Source organism: Amaranthus tricolor, chromosome 17 (genome assembly GCF_026212465.1).
Source record: "Amaranthus tricolor cultivar Red isolate AtriRed21 chromosome 17, ASM2621246v1, whole genome shotgun sequence".
NCBI classification, from domain to species: domain Eukaryota; kingdom Viridiplantae; phylum Streptophyta; class Magnoliopsida; order Caryophyllales; family Amaranthaceae; genus Amaranthus; species Amaranthus tricolor.
The window spans coordinates 11,813,447-11,834,106 of NC_080063.1; the positions used below are offsets into that span (position 1 = coordinate 11,813,447).

Consider the following 20,660-nt stretch of genomic DNA (forward strand, 5'->3'; position numbering starts at 1 on the left):
ATTATTAAACTTCGTCATTCTTTTTATTTTATCGTCATCTCTTATATATTGAACCTTTAAGATTGTTTCTGATTACTTTTCAAACCTTCAATCTCTAATATTTCTCTACAAATTCTCTCCGAACACTCATTGAACTAAAACAAGCTAAAACTAAAAATCGAATTATAATAGCCAACTAAAATGAGCATCAATATGATTGCAGAATCAATATGATTGTGTTAAAATTTGATACATGTTTACTCTTTTGGTTATATCAAATAGAAAAAACATATAATTCCAATATTTGCGGCATTAAAACCTAGACTTCAAGATCTTTCCAATGATATGTTACATGCCCAATTTCGATAACCGAGCGAAAAATAACGATCGTTTAAAGTTTGTTTGTACTGAAATTTGATACATGTTCAATATTTTGGGCATAACTTTTTATAAAAAAAATCGTATTAATGCAAAGTTTGCGGAATTAGAAATTAGATTTCAAGAGCTTTCCAACGATATATTATATGCCCATTTCTGATAATTAAGCGAGAAATGACAACCGTTTAAAATTTGCAGTGATTTCTAACATTCAGTCGCGTGCGAACGAACCACAGTATGGTCACGTAAAACGCGCGACTCTACCGCGGTCCGGCCGCGCTCGACTGAATGTTAGAATTCACTACAAATTTAAAATAGTCGTCATTTCTCGCTCGATTGTCAGAATTGAGCATATAATATGTCGTTGAAAATTTCTTTAAGTCTACTTTCTAATGCCGCAAACCTTGCATTAATAAGATTTTTCTATAAAACGTTATTGCCAAAAGATTGAACATGTATCAAATTTCAGCACAAACAAACTTTAAATGATCGTCATTTCTCGCTCGGTTATCGGAGTTGGGCATATAATATATCATTGGAAAGATATTGAAGTCTAGGTTCTAATGCCGCAAATATTGCAGTAATGCGATTTTCCTATCAAAAGTTTCACCCAAAAGAGTGATTATGTATCAAATTTCAACACAATACGTCTGATTAGGTTTATTTTTCGATTTCAAAAAAATCATTTTCTTTTTTAATATAAATATTTTTTATTTTAATTTAATTTTTATTAAAATATTTAATTTAGTAATAATAATGGTTGATTTTATAATTAAAAATAGATTTAAGGCATTTTAGTAATTTTATTAAGAAAAGGATGACAATATAATAAAAAGGATGGCAAAGTTTAAAAATTAGGCAAAATGGTTAACCTCACTTACCCTATGTCATCTTCATGATCTGTGACTAAATTATACTCTTGATGTCCCATAGAATTTTCTAACAGGTACAATTGTTATTTAAGGTTTGGGAAAGAGTATTAAAAAAAATTGTCAATTTTTTTTTATTTTCCTATAATCTCACATATTGATTCACCATAAATAATCTCAAATTTAGGGGTATAGTAAATTGGGGTAACCGAATGATCAACTATAGTAGATAACCTAAAAAGTAAATTGAAAATTAATGTAAAATTAGACAATAATTTAAAAAATTTAGGTAAAAAATTTTGAATGATAAAGAATAAAAAAAATTAATATTTTTTTTGACATTTTATTTTAATTAATTTTTTTTAAAAAATAAAATTTACTATAACAAGTCATCTAATTACTAAAGTTACTCTAAACAAACACACCCTAAAGTTACCATATGAAAATTCAAAAAAAAAAAAAAAAAAGAAGTGTGAATAGGATCAAAAGATAATTAAATATGGTAAATACTAGAAAAATAACGTGGTTTGAGTGACATTAATGTATTGTACTTTTGTGCGAGGGACGAAAGAAATCAAAATTCTAACAGTCTTTTGGTAAGTAAAATTTATATAGAAGCAAATCAAGCAAAACACAATTTGATTTTATTTGAATTTATAAATTGAAAATAAAATGCGACCGAGAGCGATTGGTACATTATTTTAAAAAAGGATGTGTCAGATTCACATAAAATGGGTCGGAATTGGTTTCAAACAAAAATAAAACGGAGTTAAATTAGACCTTATCATGGGTGGGCCGGCCCGATTTGGCCTGAAAAAGTGAGGGTTTGGGGCACCAAAATATGGCCCGATTGGCGGGTTTTGGCAGAAAGTAAGTGGCCCGAATTTTTTTGGGCCGGGTTTGTGATTGACATTTGGCCCGCTGCCCGGCCCGTCCCGAAATTTTTAATTATTCAAATTAAATATGACTCTATTTGACTCGATAAAAACACGGATGCTTCTTCCATTTCAAAATACTTGCAATATTTTATTTGTTATGAAGTTTGATGTAGTAATTCAATTATTAATATTCTTAATTATATGTAATGAATATTACAAAAGTTATATATTAATAATCTTTGCAATGAAATGAATCAAACAAGATATCACTTAATTATATTTCAACTTATAAATAAAAAAAAATTAAACAAAAATTAAGAGTAAAGTATTAATAATGACATTTTTCTAAGTTGCAATTAATTCGAAACGGAAAAAATAATATTTTAATTTTAGTTTAATTGTATAAATAATATATAAAAAAGCCCGCAAGCCCGCATATTACGGATTTGGGCAGAAACTTTTAGGCCCACACTTTGGCCCCGCCCGCATCAATGGCAGTTTTTTCCACCCGGCCCGGCCCGGCCCAGCCCGGTGTTTGATCACCTCTAAGTTAAATGCATCAGGCCCGTCGTGTGCTTCAACCTGGCGCAGCCCGTTTATAGCTTTGTGCTTTCAAATTTTCGTTGAAAGAAATATGTCATATTGAATAAATGTCTTAAGATTTAATCACTTATTTTTGTCAATTATAATCAAATTATTGACTATTATAATCTACACCTATATAATAAGTTATCATAATTCAAGCTAAAAGTTTAATAAAAAGGGTTCGTGTAAAGCTCGTTTTTAGCACTTTTTATTTACATGAATAAAGGGCTTATTTTTATTTTGAAAAATGTATCCACTACTTTTTAAATTTTTTATCCACACTTTTTTTTAATCCTATCTAAATAATTTTAATGTCCTCTATCTTTATTGTTTACTTGTATAAAAATATGTTATATTTTACTATGGATATAGAGGAAATAAAAGTTAAACCGACCAGAATAGTATACTTGAAAAACATTATTCCGAAAATTGAGTTTAGCTACCGGCCTACCGCCTAGCTCTCCAAACTACAAGCTCTATATGAGTTATGACTACATCACAAAAAGTATCCCAAATTTTCTACTTCTAAATAATTTAAGAGGTAATTATATAGTGGTTGACTTTTAAAGCTAATCAGCATAGTTTTTACATTTCAGTCATTGATTATATAATATTAGATTTGATCCGTTTATTTTTTGATTAATAAGAAAATAAAGAATGTAAAAGAAAAATGTTTAAAAATAGCAAATAACATAAAAAAAATTAAATATTAGCACAAAATATAAATATTTCAAGGCATGTAGTAATAATCTCAAATAAAATTTAATATTAAATTTTTATTTTATTTTAAACTTTTTGTAGCGATTTACTTCAGAATAACCCAAAATTTAAGAATTTCTTATTACTCCTTACTTAATAAAACTCATTCTTAATTGTTCTTTTCTAATTCTACCAAACCAACACAAAAGGCAAGAGATAATACACTTGAAAAAATTTCTGTCTGAGCCCAGGTTCGAACTGGGGACCTCTAGTGTGTGAGACTAGCGTGATAACCAACTACACCACCCAGACCGAAACTGTGATGTATAAATGCGTTTTTTTAGAAATAGAAATCATTCAAGGGAGTTGTTCAAATCAGCAAATAAAATCATTTGTATTACAAAAAGTATTGTGTATCGGGTACACAATACAAATAAAAGTAAGTAGAAGTAAATTTGAAATGATAATAAAAAATATAATGGTATAAAAAGATTAAGAAAAAAAATGATTAACTTTATTTTGGAGAAAAAAGGGAGAAAATACTTCTTCTTCGTCTCCCTTGGTAAATATTTACCTCAAAATGAGAATACTAATGATTTATTTATTCTTCTCCGTCACTTTACACCTATTTCTTACCTTTGAGAACAACATATTGTCTAAGTTTTCTACTCCGATAACATTATTTTCTTAGTTTGACTTTTTTTTGCCTATAATTATATACTCCAATACAAACATGACCTAGTTCTAAAATCACCCAATAGGCCAATACCATCATGCAATTGATCCAAAAGTCGACTTTCTTAGAGTATACTCCCTCAAATTCACTACTAATGTCCTATTTGCTTTTTGTACTCTATCCAATGCACTTATTCAATTCTTAATATCTCTAATTGTGCATAATTAAAAATTATGAAAATTTAATATAAATAATCTTTGCATTGAGACGATTCAAACAAGAGCTCACTTGACTATGTTTTAAATTACAGATTAATAATAAAATACAAATTAAGAGTAAGAGATAAATAGTGTTAAAAAAGCAAATGGGACATTAGTAGTGAATTGGAGGGAGTATAAGATATCTCGAGACCTTAACCATCAGCTTAAGTTTTTGGATGGAATCCCTAAATATAGTATATAAGCCAACGTGACAACTAACAAGAAGTAATGAGTTCGAATCTCATCCACCCCTCAAATTCAAAGTGAAATATATTACACCAAATATGAAGAGGGCATGTATTGCATTCATATTTTAGCCATAAAAGTTGCATGTGAAAATGCGTAAACTATAGCCTCAAGCCCTCAACTATCAATTAAATTTTATCAGAATGAGTTGGTTCCTTTTGAACACTCAAAGTGCAGCGACATGCAAAGTATAATAAATTGAGCTCTACTTGTTAACTTGCGTAGTTGCGATGTAGAGCTCAATCTAATGTGAACTCGTAAGTTGAGACTCGAGATCATCACATCCTCTTTCAAAGTGCACTAGTAAGTGTCTTTGTTCCACTCTTCACTAGTCATAAGAGTCTGATTTCAAATATATATTCAGATTGGATCAAAAAAATGAATCCAAGTTCTCCGTTGTCCCATTTTTGTGGAGGGAATCAAGACTTCAGAGATATTTGCCAAATGCTTGTATCAATAAGCAAAAAGTCAATAAAAAAATTGTCCAAGTAATTCCATTGACTTAAGAGCCAACTTAACTAACTTGCATGACATTTACCAGATAGGTTGTTTTGACTATTTGAACGACTAGTAAGACAAAGCCAAAAGGTGAAAAAACGAACAATCAACCGAGAGCTTGTTTTGCTTCACAACTTCAACTCTGAGAGCCATTGGCTTGGTAGAAACAAACAGGTATCCAAGAAATAGAACCACATAAACACAAGCTCCTCTGTCAAAAATGCAAGATCTTTACAATTTTGACATTATCAATTAGAGCAAAGGAAAAACATGAGGATTAGAGGAATCGGATGCATACAACTAAACTTGTACAACATGCCAGATACAGGCAGTACGGACTCAAATGAAAATGGGCCAGCTCAGATCAAGCCATGCCTTGTTAATGAAAAAGGCTTGTACGGGCACAATTGAACTTGACCCACTACAAAGTATATTCATCCCTTCTGCTTAAGTTCTGATGGGCTTGAGCTTCGAGTTGATTGTGCAATGTAACTTCAACAGAACGTACCTTTAAGACTTGAGTTGTATAAATGGCTGTGTAAAAGTGAGAATTTACAATAGTTAAAATTGCAATGGTTATGCGTGAAAATGAATCAAAGTGAGACAGGAATTGTTTAGATGGATAAACAATCATTTATATACAAGTAATGAATGCTAAATAGTAGTACAGAGAAATTGAAAAGAGTGGGAAAAGAAGGGGAACTGGAATAGATAGCTTACTAGGAACGCCAAAGTAGAAGAGGCGTGGGCGAACGAATCTGTGAAGCATGATGATCCACCATTTATATGACGTCTTAATAAAGTGAAACCCTAATCATGTACTCTTGTGCACAGTTCTACTTCGGACCGGAGCGAGACCGAACAGTATTGATAAAATTATTGAGACTGTAGACCGGGTCAGATGGAGTACAATCAATAATCAATAAAATATAATATAGTAAAATATACTAATGAAAAAATGACTTAAATAACGTGTCACACCTTCATTAAAAATTTTCCCACCTATTTTCTATCATTGACATGAAATTTTATTATACTAACCACATATTTAAAGAAATAATTAACACATTAAAACATTTAATATTTGTTCATTAGCTGTAAAGATATGTGATATATTGATATACTATATTTTTTATGTAAACCGATAAATTTTTTTATTCCAAATCATGAAGAAAATTAAAACTTGGTTCATTAAATCGTTATCAAAACAGAAGTGATCCAACCAAAAAAAGACAAAAATAAATATTAATTTTCTATTTTCATACACACGATCTTAAGTCTTAAGCTCAAAAATTATATTATAATATATTATATTCAATTTATATATTTTATGATTCACATTAAATTTTTTAATAATTAATCATACATGATAAAAGCTACAAACTAACTTAAAATATAATATATTGAAGGAAAATCTATAATCTTTCAATGATGAAATTATTAAAGAAATAATTTAAATAATACAGTATTCTATTGAACATTAAAATTGTAGTCATTAAAATTTAATAAAAATTATTGACGGGCATTTTCTACTTGGGTTTTATGATTTCATCAATATAGCTTAATGATAATCAACATGATAATTTTCTATTGATTGATGGTATTTTTTGTCTATTTTTTCACATATATGTTTTAATATAATGATATAATAAATTATTTCTTCACTTTGATGATTATATTATTATAAAAAATACAAAGATTTAATGATTAAGTTTATATTCTATATGAAATAATATTATAAAATAATATTATATAATTATATCAGTAAATATTTATAATACACGTGCTTTACACATAAATCTATCTAATATTTCAATAATTTCAATTTACCTTCAATAGATTATTAAAATAGTTTTTTAAATGATAGACTACTACGGTGTTGTACTACATTAGAAACTACATGAAGTAACACAATTAAACTATAACAGCTAGTGTTGTAATATTAGACTGTTATGAGATGGACTCATATAATTAACATATTTTTCTAACTGATCACTTTAAATTGTAAGTGATTAAAACAATAACTTTAATATTATAATTGATCACTTTAAGATTGTAAGTGATTATTTATTCATTTTAAAGTATTAAAAGTGTACATTGAACCAGTTAAATAGAGATATCTCACTTAACACCATCTCATTTGAGAATTTGTGAAACTACAATGCTACTACACGTAGAACTTAGAAACTATAGTAAAATAAAATGCGAATGAATAATATGACATATCAAGTAGCAATAAAGGTCAGTCTTGCTAAACGGGAGGGAATATTGGGCCATTGAGAAAACCCATGATAGAAAGTTGGAAGTTGAGGAGATGCACATGCTAAGATGGATGTGCATCACCCAACGATAGATATGATTAGGAAAGAGGTTATTAAAGTGAAGCTAAGGGTCACTCCAATATATACAAATTTGCATGAAGGTAGATTGAGGTGGTTTGGTAATGTGCAAAGGAAATCTAGAGGTGCACAAATAAGAAGAGTGAAAAGCATCACAATCTATAATAAAGGAGGTCTAAAAAGACTTAATAAAACGTGGGAGGAATAAACTAGGAAGGAGTAGGTGAATTGCACCTATAAGAGGACTTGATTGGGATGAGAGTAGTTGAAGACGTCAAATTCATGTACGTAAGGCTCATTATTATTATTATTATTTTGTCTTAGTTGTTTTTTTCTGCGTATAGTTTGTTTTGTTTTGTCTTCTTGGGTGGTGTTGTGTACATATATTTTTGTGCATTCTGCCCTTTTTGTTTTCTTTTGCAGGCTTTTCCTTTAAAGGGACCTCATGGACCTAGTGATACTTGAGTTGAGGAGGTCCCTTCGATACCTGCTCATGATGAGGGTATTGGTCTGCCTTTTTTCCTATCATCTCCATATCCTGTCTTGGACGGGACTCAACAGGATGGATGGTAGGTTTATGACAATAGAAGCGTAAATCAAGTTTAATATTAGGTAAAGTTAGAATTAAGTTTCGATTTAGTATTATATTGAGAAAAAAAATCAAGACCAAACTTCAAGATCCAATGACAAATTCAAACACAATATTATTTTTGTTGAAGTAAATATCGCTTTCACCAAACTAAAACATGAGTTCGATCTTTCACCCAGTCCTTCTCTACTCTCAATCCATCATATAATATTAAAAAAGGGTACTTTATCAAAATTATGGTTAAAGTCATCAACCCAATATCTTGCATAAATAGAATTCAAGGAAAGAATATAGCGAAAAAATTATAGAGAACAAGGACGAGTGAGAGAGTACTTTGTGAATTGTGGGTATGTGAAATAGGCGGGAACGTGACTCCAAATACGGACTTACAGGGCCCCACTAAAATCAAACCTCCATCATTTACCTTTTTTTTATTCGACAATTACATCAACATACTTTAATTTTTGAATTAAAATTCAAACACTCCAATATCCATCCATCTATCCTTCCTTCATTGCAGGAAAACAAGACACAAGGACGACATACAAGAAGAAAGAGAAATATCCCCCAAATAATAAAGCCTGCCATTTTCATTTCTCATTTTCATCTTTCAGGAACAAACACAGAAAAAGTAGAAGATTAAGAGAGAGAAAATTAAAGAAACATTTAGGGTTTTCCAAGCACCGATCTGAAACCTTTGCTTCCATTTCCTTCTATTTTTTCTCTCTCTCTTTCTTCCTACATTTCTCCATTTGTTCCTCATTTTTTACCAGGTACGCTTTCTTTTTATATATATTTTTTTTGGTTTTAAAAATTTTGACTTTTTATATGAATGTTAATTGTTGATTGAATTGTGGTTGAATTGGTACTGTTTTTGTTGTGAGTTATGTTGATGGATCTGTCGAGTTTGGATTTTAGATTATTGGAATTGAAGGTTGAACTGTGAATGTGATGATTTAATTAGGTTTAATTTTTGTTATTGACGTAGAGACTGAGAATTAAGGATTGTAGATGGTTGTTTTAAGCTAAGATTTAGTTGTGACAAAGCTTTGATTTGTGCATTTTTGAGGATGCATATTGCATTGGACCAAAAGATGAGCCTTGGTGGACTTTCTTGATTAAATGTACATTCGACATCCGTCTGCTGATCATTAGCTGATGTTCATAGGGTAGTCGAATCTTGTAGTGGATTTAGCTATGGAAGTTTATTGTGGTGATAATTGAGCTGAAATGAAGACACTGACACTATGTTTGAATAGAGAGAATTGGAGGGTAAGGAAATGGTGTGATTTAGAGGGATGTATTCCTTTGTTTGGATAACAATTTTGGAGGGGAAGGACTTGGAAGAGAGGAATTTGAATGGGATTTAATTCATTAATTTTGTTAATGGACAAGTATCTCCAAAAGTGAAAAGATTTAAAAGGAAAATGGGCATTCTCTTCCTTTTCTTTCCTTTCCCTTACCTTAGAGGAAATTTTTTCTTATTATTCTCTCCTCTTTCTTTTGCTTCTATCCCTTTCTTTTCCTTTTCTTTCCCTCCTTCATTGTTATCCAAACAAATTGTGAGTGTAATATAGTTGCTGGTTTGGTTGGTTGTTTCAGATAGCTATATTTTGAATGTTGGGTTTTGGAGCTAGTTTTGAGGTCTACTTTTGAGTGCAAATATAAGGATTTGAGGGCTTTTGTGCTTATCTTTGTTCGAAATAAGATGGATGTGAAAATAATTTTGTGAATCTCCCATGATCTAGAACAAAGCTTAGTAGCATAAACATAAAGTAAGAATAATGGACTAAGGAGCTCAGATATGAACTTGAAACCAATTAATGCAAGGGTTGAGCTACCTAATCCAATATTAATTAAGCCACATTGGAGGAAGATAAGGAATATCAAGAAACTTAGACAAAACAAAAATCTCGACAGAAATATCTCTTCATGTGAAGCAATGTTCATCTCTCCAAGGACAAAGTGTAGCTCTCGTTCATATGGTCCACTTATAAAAGCAAAAACATTTCACACGAGGAGGCAATTACAAACCTAAATTAAAAATTATAGTCCTTCAAAATCATAGTTAAATAATAGTTTAATAAAAATAAGTAATGATCAGGCAACAACCAATGAATCAACATAATGAAGCAGCAAAAATGTAGCTGTTTGGTAGCCAAACCTTGACTCATGGATTGTGGTTGCTTGCATACACTTTTCGAAAACTTGTATCAACAACAATACGTTAGAGTGTATACAATCCAAATCCACTTGAACATAAAGAAAAATATAAATGATCACAATCATGAGAAAATAAGATTATGGCCATGGGATTGAGCATAAAGGACATTTAAACTTAAATGGCTAATTCTTATTTCTTAACCTGTTTTATAAATGATGTGTCATTGGATTTTATCTAAAACTTGTTTTTCTCTTAAAAAATGGACTTAGACGACCATTTTACCTTCCAAAATTGACATATCTACAAATCATTAGGCGTTTATTTTCATTTCAAACCATGCTTTATTATGGATCCTTGCTTACCCTCCGCATTCATCGTTCAAAAAGAAACTTTAGTGCCTTTTCTTTTTTATTCAGCGATGCCATATTACAGGTAAAGTCCACCTATTCAAAATTTTATTAAATGCTCAAATAGATTTGAGGTGATAACAATAAAAAGATCTTTGAATAACCTATGTATGCCATGTCAACCTGAGGTTCGAATGAAGGATTTATTTCTCTTGTGAGAAAATATGTGGAGACATCTATGATGGAAAACCAATGGTACCTGCGATAGTCATCGGGGGCCTGGGGGAGTTGTCAAAGGGATATAAAGTTGAGCATTAAATAGTAATTTGTCATTTATGATTTTTTTTGGCAGGTAATTAACCTCTTGGTTACTCTCCCATAGCGTGGGACCTTACAACAAGAACACCTTCCCCACTAATGCCTTCACTAGGATTTGATCTTTGGCTTTCCAAGAGGAAACTAGGCATGATCACCTCTTCTTTTTCAAAAGGTTCAAAGACAATTATTGAAATACCAATATGAGTTACCATCTAAGATTTAGAAGTACCAAGTACCAAGTACCAACTAAGTGGGTCTACAACCACAATTTTGTTCTTAATTTTTACCATGCTTAGTTGAGTTGTTTGTGATAATCTGATACTCATTCGTAACTCGTAAGCTAAAACTAGTGTTTTTGGAGGCACAAATTTGAAAGTCATAATTTATTGGTGTGACCAACCCCAATCTTGGCTCTGCCATTGTTGTATTATTTATTATTGGTGGTTTTCACCTCCTTGATTTTCTTTTTAGTCCTTTGTGATCTACCTATTAACCACGTCTATGCTTGTTTGTTATGTGCTAAGATAGGAGTGCCATCCTATAAATGGTTAAGTTGTTTAATTGTTGTAGTATGCTTCGTCCTCCCAACTTTAATTGTAAACTATGTCTAGTGGTACTCCTCAAAAGTGAAATGAGGATCTACTGGATGTAGACCACAACCTTGGGAGTTAAAACTTGTTTTACAAAATGGTTTGATACATGAAACCATAATTAAGTATAATGCTGTGTAACTGAATCCTGATTTAAGTGTTGCTTTTCATTTAGTTCTTGGTCCATTTTTGACTGTTCAGTCCATACCAAGAAGATAAATGCTACCTTTGTTTGCAAATACTGACATGAAAATTTGTTTGTTCATTATTAGGGACCTGCCATGATTTTCATGTGATTATTACGGTAGTCACTGCTTAAAGAACAAGGATTATATAACTTCTCTGATGGATTTGCAAACACAAAAACACTTGGGGGAGAATGGGATGTCAATTATTGATGCCAGAGCATGCAATGGAACTAAAGAAACTGAAAGTCTCTATAGTGTGATTAAGGGTATGACAGTCATACCATTATCTTTGTTTGCAACTATTTTTTTTTATCCACTATGGGATGTTTTACCTGTTTTCCTGTGCATACCTACTCTTATTTTCTTTCAGAAGATACTATAGAGTGGTTGAATGGGCAACTCCCTGATTTGAATGTCCCAGCAGATTCTTCCCTTGAGGACTTAAGAGTTTACTTGCAAGATGGAACTGCTTTATGTCAATTATTGAATAGATTTAGACCTGGAGCAGTTGAAATGGTAAATTGGTATTTCCATGTTCAATTTTAGTGTTTTGTACTTTTATCTTTTTTAAGAGAGGGGAGGGGGTTGGATGAGCAGGCATACTGTTTTGTTATTTTTCTTTGCCTGAATATAGAATTACTCTTTCATATTTTAAACTCTTTTTGCTGCTCCAGGTTGGCTGTTCAGAGCCTTATCAAGCAAATATAGAAAGGTTTTTGTCAACTTTGGATAAAATGGGCTTGCCTGGGTTTCAAAATTCCGATTTAGAACAGGTACTTTCTGTTTCACTTATGGTGGACTTCTTAATTTGTGGTGTGCAACTTGGATGGTGATATTGAACAAAAATGATAGCGTAACTAATTTGCAAATTGGTTGAATGAATGGTAGCTGTTCTTGAATAGATCTCTTGTTGATCAGACCAACTGGAATTTTGAGGTAGAAATTTAAGTGGAATGCTTTAGTTCTTGGTTAGTGATCACTTAGGACTCAAGTCTATTTTAAATCAGCCATTAGTTGCACCTTTGAAATGTCCTGACCAAGGCCTTGTCATCTACTCTCTTAACTTCATTTACCTAATTTTAAAAGTTCAATATATTCAATCTAGTTTAACTACTTAATATTGCTTTCACCATTGCAGATCAGTTCAACTTCGAATACAATAAGTTAGGTTTAATAAGTTCATCGAAGTTTTGTAACATTGATTCTGAAAATTTTATTTGAAGAGACTGGCATGATTATGTCTTCTTTCACCCAGTAAATTTTACCATTGCAAGTTCTGGACAATATGTAGGGATCTATGATCAAGGTATTAGAGTGCCTTCAGGGGCTTAAGAGTAATTTCAGCTGCAACGACGACGGGGAAACAACACGCAACCATGTGAGAAGAAAATGGTATGTGCCAGATATGGAAGGTTTGGATGGTTCTGATAATCTCCGGGTAGATTCTTACAATTCTGCAAGGGTTGGACCAGAAAAACGCAGAAATTCATGGGATTCAAAATTTCAAACTGTCCTCCGGAGTACTAATTTATCAGGTAAGATTTCTTATTCGAGATCAATCTTGTCCATCACTAAAATCACTTTACTTAAATTACCGATTGAAGAGAATTATTTATTTTGAAATGATGAAGTTCTTAAACCATAACCTACTTGTGGCTTTTGATGCTAGTTCTTATTCAATGTAACCTCGTGGCATTTGATGGTAGTTCATATTTTACAAGTTATTAGGTTTTGCACCTTTTTACTGTTTTTTTTATATGAAGGTTTTGCTATTTGAAAAAGGAATCTCTTGTGGTTTAATTATATTACTATCCTTCCACTACAATGATGGCTTGTGTTCCAGGTAATCTTGGTCCTGATGTCAAGGTCTCTGAATTGGTAAAGTGGAACAACTTAGATGTAAGTTTCTGCATGTCTTATTAAGCATCCGTCACCAATACAAGTCTGACTCTGCTGTCATTTTATGTGGGTCTTTACAAGTGCAGAAAGCTTCTATGCAATTGCTGTTTAGCATGGTGAACAGGGTCTTGGATGAAAGTTTAGAAAGGAAGGGCGGAGATGTCCCTCATGTACGTACTTTTTGAATACATTTTGTAAAAATATGTTCCTCAGTTGATCTTGTTATAGATTTTGGTTTGACATTTAATTTTGTATTTATTGTGCCCAGCGCGTAGCATGCCTTTTAAAAAAACTTGTTAGAGAGATTGAGCGTCGGGCATCTATTCAAGCAGATAAAATAAAAACTGTAAGCTACCTGTATCATTTCATTGAGCTTGAACCTATTTCTATGAGCACAAATTTTCATTTTGCCCTTGCATGCAGCAAAACAATCTTTGCAAAGTTCGTGAAGGCAAGTATCAATCAAAAGTGAGAGCCCTCGAAACACTAGCTGTTGGAGCTGCTGAAGAAAATGAGGTATGGTAGGGATTTTGTCGGGGATTTTTCAGTGTTTATTAGTTTTAAGAAACTGAATGAGTTTGTTTTCCTCTTCAATTTTTCTGTTAGGTTGCTGTAAAGCATCTTCAGCAGATAAAGGTGAGCTCTTTATTTTTCATTCTTCATGCTTTCTATATAGCACTATTTTTGGATATGCTTTGTGCGTCAATGAATATTCTAAGCTCTACTAGTACATGCATGGTGCAACTGGTTTTATATTAAAAGGTTAACAATTCACAAAATATTTAACTGTATAAATGATGTGAATACCAATGGACTTTATACATCAGATCGTAGTGGCCATCATTGTCATATTATTGGTCATTGTCGTATTAAATCCAGTTCTCTTCATCATGCCGTCCGGAAATATCCCTTCCTAAATTTTATTTAGAATTCAGCCCTTAAGTAATCCAAAAAAATTCGAGTTGAACAATTAAAAACTGAAATGTTGGGTATAAAAGGATCAAACATCCATCTTAATGAATAATGGATGCAATAAAGTGCTACAGGGATGGCATGCAAGCTATAGAGCATGCAAACATGTTCCTGATTTAACATGCTTTCTCAGTCGTTTCCTCCTCATCCCCTCGGACAAGAAACAAAATATCATTTCTACAGCAATGTAAACTCGACATTTTTGTTCAACTTTGTGCTTTTCAAACTCTTGCGGTTTCTAGTCTCAAGTTTGGTCATAATTTTCTTGAGATTCCTCTTCTGTTGAATTTTTTTGGAAAATTGCTTCAATTCTAGTTGCTTGGTGTATGATTCATTCGTCATCACTTATGGTGAACTCATAGCAAGCGAATGATTTCTCGGACCTAGTCTTGTTTTTGGTATTTCACTTTGATTTAATAATTTTGTTATTTTTTCTTTTGGAATTTTCTTCTTATAACCTTATCCCTTCCTTAAATTTTGTGGGGAAACTAAATTCTTATTCGTGTTGTTTGAAAGTTCTTTCTGGTGGTGACACGAGTGTTTTAGTCAACTTAACCCTTTCTTGTCTCAACAAACTTTTTTTTTTTTATTGAAGTACATGGCATTAACATTTTCATGATGTCTTTCAGATGGAGAATACAAAATTAGAAGAGAGGAAAAAACATGGTGATCAAGATGTGGTTAGATTGATGAAAGACAGGGATGAGCGTGACGTGGAGATTAGAGCACTCAAACAAGAGCTAGAGGTGGTTAAAATGTCGTATGAGAAAAACTGCTCACAACTGGAAGCTGAAGTAAAGGAAACTAGAGCGAAGTTGCAGGAAAAGATTGTGGACCTTGAGTCTCATCTACAAGTTTCGAAGAAAAAAGTGAATGAACTGGAGGAAACATTTGAACATGAAATTCAAAAATTTAAGAATAGAGAGCTACGTTACACTTGCTTTGTAGATTCCCAATTTAGTGTTCTTAAGGTTTGATATTTTGAGATAATGAGATTTTCTTTATGTTTTGCCTGTTTTTCAACGTTTAAGTGTGGTTTTTTGTGATTAACACTCGGAATCATGATTTCATGTAGGGGTTAAGAAAGGATCTTGATTCTGTAAAGAGAGAGCATATGAAGGCACAAAACTGCTATCCTCTTGAATTTCAATTTCTAGGTAGAAATGGGTTTTGACATCACTTGTTCCAAATTCTGCCGAATCTTTAGTCTCTACCATTTCTTACAAAATCTATATTTTCTGCAGGCACAAAACTCAAGGAACTTGTTGACGCCGCAGAGAATTACCACATGGTTCTTGCAGAGAATAGAAAATTATATAATGAGGTTCAAGATTTGAAAGGTACTCTTTATTTGCATCATCTCTTGAGCTTGGTTGAGTCCGTAGTTGCTCATTCAGTGTATTTGTTGCTTATGGCAGGAAATATTAGAGTATATTGCCGAATAAGGCCCTTTCTTCCTGGGCAGAACGAGAAGCAGACAACCATAGAATACATTGGTGAGAATGGAGAACTTGTCGTTGTCAATCCCGTAAAACCAGGAAAAGACAGCCGCCGATTATTCAAGTTCAACAAGGTCTTTGCTCCAACAGCGAGTCAAGGTTTTTGACATCTCTATTACATTTGGCAACTTCACTGGCTAGTGTTTGATAATTTTATTTATCTTCATGATTGGTATTCGGATGTTTCTCCTATAATACAATAATGTCTCTAGTTGACTTGAATTTGTTATATTACTTGGCAGAGGAGGTATTTATAGACACTCAACCGTTAATTCGATCTGTGCTTGATGGGTATAATGTATGCATCTTTGCCTATGGCCAAACTGGTTCAGGCAAGACATATACTATGGTACGTTTGAATTTTATTGTTTACATTGTTAACGTTCATGAGATTTAGAAGTTACTCATCAATTCCGTTCTCTCTCATCTTCTCTATCTAGACTGGACCTGATATGACGTCAAAGAAGGACTGGGGAGTGAACTATAGAGCTTTGCATGATCTTTTCCAGATTTCACAGAATCGGAGAAGCTCCATTATGTACGAAGTTGGTGTTCAGATGGTTGAGATCTACAATGAACAAGTGCGAGATTTGCTTACATGTGACGGTTCACAAAAAAGATATCCTTTCTTCCACTTTAGTTCCTTTCCTTTCATTGTCCGATATATCCCCAAATTTGAATCCTACAAATCTTTACTGTACTGTGAGTTGCTAGAGGAGATATTTCACTCAATTTCTTTCTTTTCTTTTCAACTCTTGTCCTCCAAACTGTGAATATTTGCACTTAAACCATCCATCCATCACAAATTGATTATTACTTCTCCTTTGAGTGTTGCCCATGTTTTAAGTACTCATAAGTTCTCCACCACCCTCAACAAGGTATTGCTGCTCATTCCTAGCCACAAAATGGAGGAACTTTTTGTAACAAACTCTTATAAATAAATTTCAACTCATGACCCTAAAGGATAATCTTGAAGTGATATCAAAGTAATTTATTCTTTCTTTTTTGTTGCATGTTTATGTCAACATTGTTTTTATTTGTAGATTATGTTGTGAATCTATTAAGAGGATTTAGTCTTTATTTTGGTACACCTGGAACTTTTTCCTTGACTTGCACACACTTGGGATTTGGAGCACTACTCAACCTAATGGATTGGCAGTCCCAGATGCGAGTATGCACCCTGTTAAGTCGACAAATGACGTGCTTGAGTTGATGAACATTGGATTCATGAACAGAGCTGTAGGTGCCACGGCGCTGAATGAGAGGAGTAGTAGATCTCACAGGTTGTTTTTCTGAATTTCATTCTGTACTGGCGAAATTATTATCTAATTTGCTTGTTTATACACTATGTTACTGTTTAAGTCAATACTTTTTATGGTTACCATATTTCCCAAAATAGTCTTCTGTAATTGGGCTAAGGTTGGACATTACCTTTCAATGAATTAATACAAAAAGTTGACTGCAGATTTCAAGATTTGGAATCTAAATAAAGTCCTGTACACTTGTTTCTATCTTTTATGCAGCAGTGTGGAGTATGAGATGAACTTGATCATGCAAGACAATGTTGCATGTTTTTCAGTTTTTGTAGTTAACTATTAATGAAGTTCTCATTGAATGTTGCAGTATCCTTACTGTCCATGTCCGCGGAACGGAGTTGAAGAATAATTCTGTTATGCGTGGTTGTCTTCACCTGGTAGATCTAGCAGGAAGTGAAAGAGTTGATCGCTCTGAAGCAACTGGAGATAGATTGAAGGAGGCCCAACATATCAACAGATCGCTGTCCGCTCTTGGAGATGTAATATTTGCTTTAGCTCAGAAGAATTCCCATGTTCCTTATAGAAATAGTAAACTTACTCAAGTTCTCCAAAGTTCACTAGGTATTAAGTTAATTTTATTCTGTGTTCTGCTGTGAAATTCTTCTACTAATGTAACTTGTCAGTAAAATCATCATGACAAATCCTTTATATACTTGTATTCCAGGTGGGCAAGCAAAAACTTTAATGTTTGTGCAGCTTAACCCTGATGTGGAATCTTACTCTGAAACTACCAGCACTCTAAAATTTGCGGAAAGGGTCTCTGGAGTAGAATTGGGGGCAGCACGTAGTAACAAAGAGGGAAAAGATGTTAGGGAACTAATGGAGCAGGTCTGTTGCTATGTTCCTTCTTTTTAATAACGTAGAAATCCGTTAGAAGTGGTTTTAAGTCTATATCCGTGTTCATTCCTGGCTTATGTATAGTGTCATAAGGATAGAAAAATAATAACTTCTGTACATTCTCATGATGGAGCTGTCCTGTGTTGGAAAATGTTGTCAAGTTGCAGAACATACTGGAATTATGAAAAAAACAGTTTAATTATCATGATGCATTGATAATAAGACACAAAAAACATTTTTGTTGGAAAGGAGGATACAGCTGGAAATGTGGATGAGAGTCGAGACTCGAGAATCTTTGACAAAATTTTTCCTGCTTGCATATGTGAGTGATACTGTGGTATCTAAGCTGAAATTTGGACAGTATGGGATTTCACAATTCACATGTAAAAGAATGCTATTCTGGTTTTGAAAATCTCAATATTAAAATCACTGGGTATAAACAATTTCCTATACATGTGTGAATGCCAATTGTGGATTTCGTCCTTCTATATTGTTTTTCTTTCTTGTTTACAGGAAAGATTTAGATTCAGCATCTGACGAATGTGAATCTTTACGTGTTTTAGATCTGATTAGTTTTTACCGTAGTTTACTGCCCTGAAAACTGTTTTGTAGGTAACAGCTCTGAAAGCTACCATTGCGAGGAAAGATGAAGATATTGAGCGTTTGCGTCTTCGCAAGGCTAATTCCAACAATGCGAAACGTGATGCGAGCTCTCAAAGGCTTGGGGGATCGCCTGGGAGACATTCCTTTAGCACAACTCGATCGTCACACAGAGTGTCTGGGCAGGCTAATAAACCAGCTTCTGATCAAGATTATTGCTCAGAACAAAGTGATAGACATTCTGAAGCCGGTTCACAGCATTCAGTTGAAGAACTGAAGCATCAGCATGAAATACTGAGGTATCCGGAACCACCAGTATCGAATGCGGCTCATAATTTTAATGATGATATAGATCTCTTGGGATTTGGAGATGCGGATTCTGAAGAGAGATTAAGTGATATTTCTGATAGTGGCCTTTCAATGGGGACTGAAACCGATGGTTCCATTTGCAGCATCGTGGAGTACACACTTTTTCCGGAAGTTCCAAAACCAGCAGAAAACGTGGAAAAGTAAGGCGTTCTATTTGTTGGATTTCCAATGTGCTTTAGTAATCAACATATGCACTACGTCTGAACATGTTTTATTGATACTTTTCTCCCAAAAAATATGGTATTTCGTGCTTCTCCAATTACATTTATCTAGGAAGCCATTAATGAATCGTAAATGCACATTTCTAGTGTCTGCAAAGGAAAAATTCCAAAGACTGATCTGGAGGGTTAACAAAAAATCGTTGGGTGTGTTTGCTAGATTTATCACTTGTGACTTCTAGTAGCATACTTTTAAGTTCAGTCACTTGTGATAGGTAGTAGTATTATCTTTTCTGACTTGTTCTTTAAGATATTTCTTTGTGCTTATTTTCACTGTACCATTTGTTATCATTGTTTCTGGTTTTTGACCTCCTTTTCAAAAAATATTGCAGGTCAGCTGTACCAAATAAACTTCTAAAACCTCCACAAAAACAACAGATTGGGTCTTCTCGGTCAGCAGTCAGCAAGACTTCCTCTAAAGTTGTAACAAGTATGTCTACTTATACTGATTTAATTTCATCTTTTGGGCTACTACATTGCTGGGGTTTTATTTTCACATTTTCAACAGCTATCCCTTTCGTCTTTGTGTTGCATTTGAAGAATTTTTTGCTCTTTTTTCTCACTGTAATGGAGTTTAAGACCTTTTTTCTCCAATGTGCTTAATACTTGTTTGCACATCTAAATTACAGTTAAAGCTATATATGTTTGCTCTTGTCATGAAATAAATTTTCCTTAAAAATGTTTCGAGTGTCATGTAGCTTTTTTGCTGTTATCGACTGTTCTGCATATCTTTTATTTCAAAGTTGTGTTCTTCTGACACTTATTGTTTTCCTTGTGGTGGTGTTACACAGGCAGTAAAAAACCAGTATCTAGTAACTCGTCATTGTTGAAGCCCAAAGTTCGGCCTCCCAAACGTTGGACCTGAAAATTGTTACATAGTGGTATTGTTTGATTTCGCTTGTATGCTTAACTTTCAGGAAGTGTATATAAAGACTAAAAAATGTAGTATGCAAATGTTACTTAAGTTAGCTACTAACGCTTCTGAGTATAGTACCTGAAAATTCATGATCAAACAAGTACAATTATGTTGGGGAAGTATCATAGTGTTGTGACAAAATGACAAATTTGTAGTTATGGACTATGATGGAGTATTTGCTACATAATTTTAAGCATTTGAAGCATTTAGACTTTTGAAGAGGCACCACGATTTACATCTAATATATTATATTTAATATGTAAAAATATCTTTTCTTTAGACTTGTTTATTTTCAACATTTTTTATTTTTCATATTTTAGGTAATGCTTTGAATTTGTAGCAACTGACTTTCATAATAATTTGATGTGTAATATAATATTGGAATGGGTATAATTACTGAAATTGCTAAAAATTTAATAGTACACACATAA

General features: G+C 32.9%; 1 protein-coding gene and 1 non-coding gene across 4 annotated transcripts; one reads left to right on the forward strand and one right to left on the reverse strand.

The window, feature by feature from the left end:
• Nucleotides 1–3,626: 3,626 nt before the first annotated feature.
• TRNAV-CAC (transfer RNA valine (anticodon CAC)) lies at nucleotides 3,627–3,700 on the reverse strand. The gene has a single exon. It is a non-coding gene; the product is annotated as a tRNA-Val (tRNA).
• Nucleotides 3,701–8,390: 4,690 nt separating this feature from the next.
• On the forward strand, nucleotides 8,391–20,448 carry LOC130804863 (kinesin-like protein KIN-14J). Of its 3 annotated transcripts, XM_057669488.1 has the most exons (23): nucleotides 8,391–8,769; nucleotides 10,860–10,997; nucleotides 11,688–11,869; nucleotides 11,974–12,119; nucleotides 12,278–12,376; nucleotides 12,895–13,138; nucleotides 13,447–13,502; nucleotides 13,589–13,672; nucleotides 13,771–13,848; nucleotides 13,926–14,018; nucleotides 14,109–14,138; nucleotides 15,104–15,445; nucleotides 15,550–15,631; nucleotides 15,719–15,814; nucleotides 15,893–16,072; nucleotides 16,216–16,322; nucleotides 16,414–16,592; nucleotides 17,092–17,256; nucleotides 17,597–17,850; nucleotides 17,954–18,117; nucleotides 18,739–19,235; nucleotides 19,646–19,743; nucleotides 20,105–20,448. In XM_057669488.1, exons 3-23 carry the CDS (start codon nucleotides 11,761–11,763, stop codon nucleotides 20,176–20,178), a joined length of 3,177 nt encoding a protein of 1,058 aa, XP_057525471.1. In that variant the 5' UTR covers nucleotides 8,391–8,769; nucleotides 10,860–10,997; nucleotides 11,688–11,760; the 3' UTR covers nucleotides 20,179–20,448. The 3 variants fall into 3 exon arrangements, with proteins under 3 accessions (XP_057525471.1, XP_057525470.1, XP_057525472.1); XM_057669487.1 differs by lacking the exon at nucleotides 10,860–10,997; XM_057669489.1 differs by lacking the exon at nucleotides 10,860–10,997 and having other exon boundaries at nucleotides 11,977–12,119.
• Nucleotides 20,449–20,660: the final 212 nt, after the last annotated feature.

Coding starts and splice junctions, on each gene's coding strand:
- LOC130804863 (XM_057669488.1), top strand. CDS start 11,761: ATGGATTTGCAAACACAAAAACACTTGGGGGAGAATGGGATGTCAATT. Junction 13,673..13,770: donor AGGGCGGAGATGTCCCTCAT/GTACGTACTTTT, acceptor TATTGTGCCCAG/CGCGTAGCATGCCTTTTAAA. Junction 16,593..17,091: donor TGTGACGGTTCACAAAAAAG/ATATCCTTTCTT, acceptor TGACTTGCACAC/ACTTGGGATTTGGAGCACTA.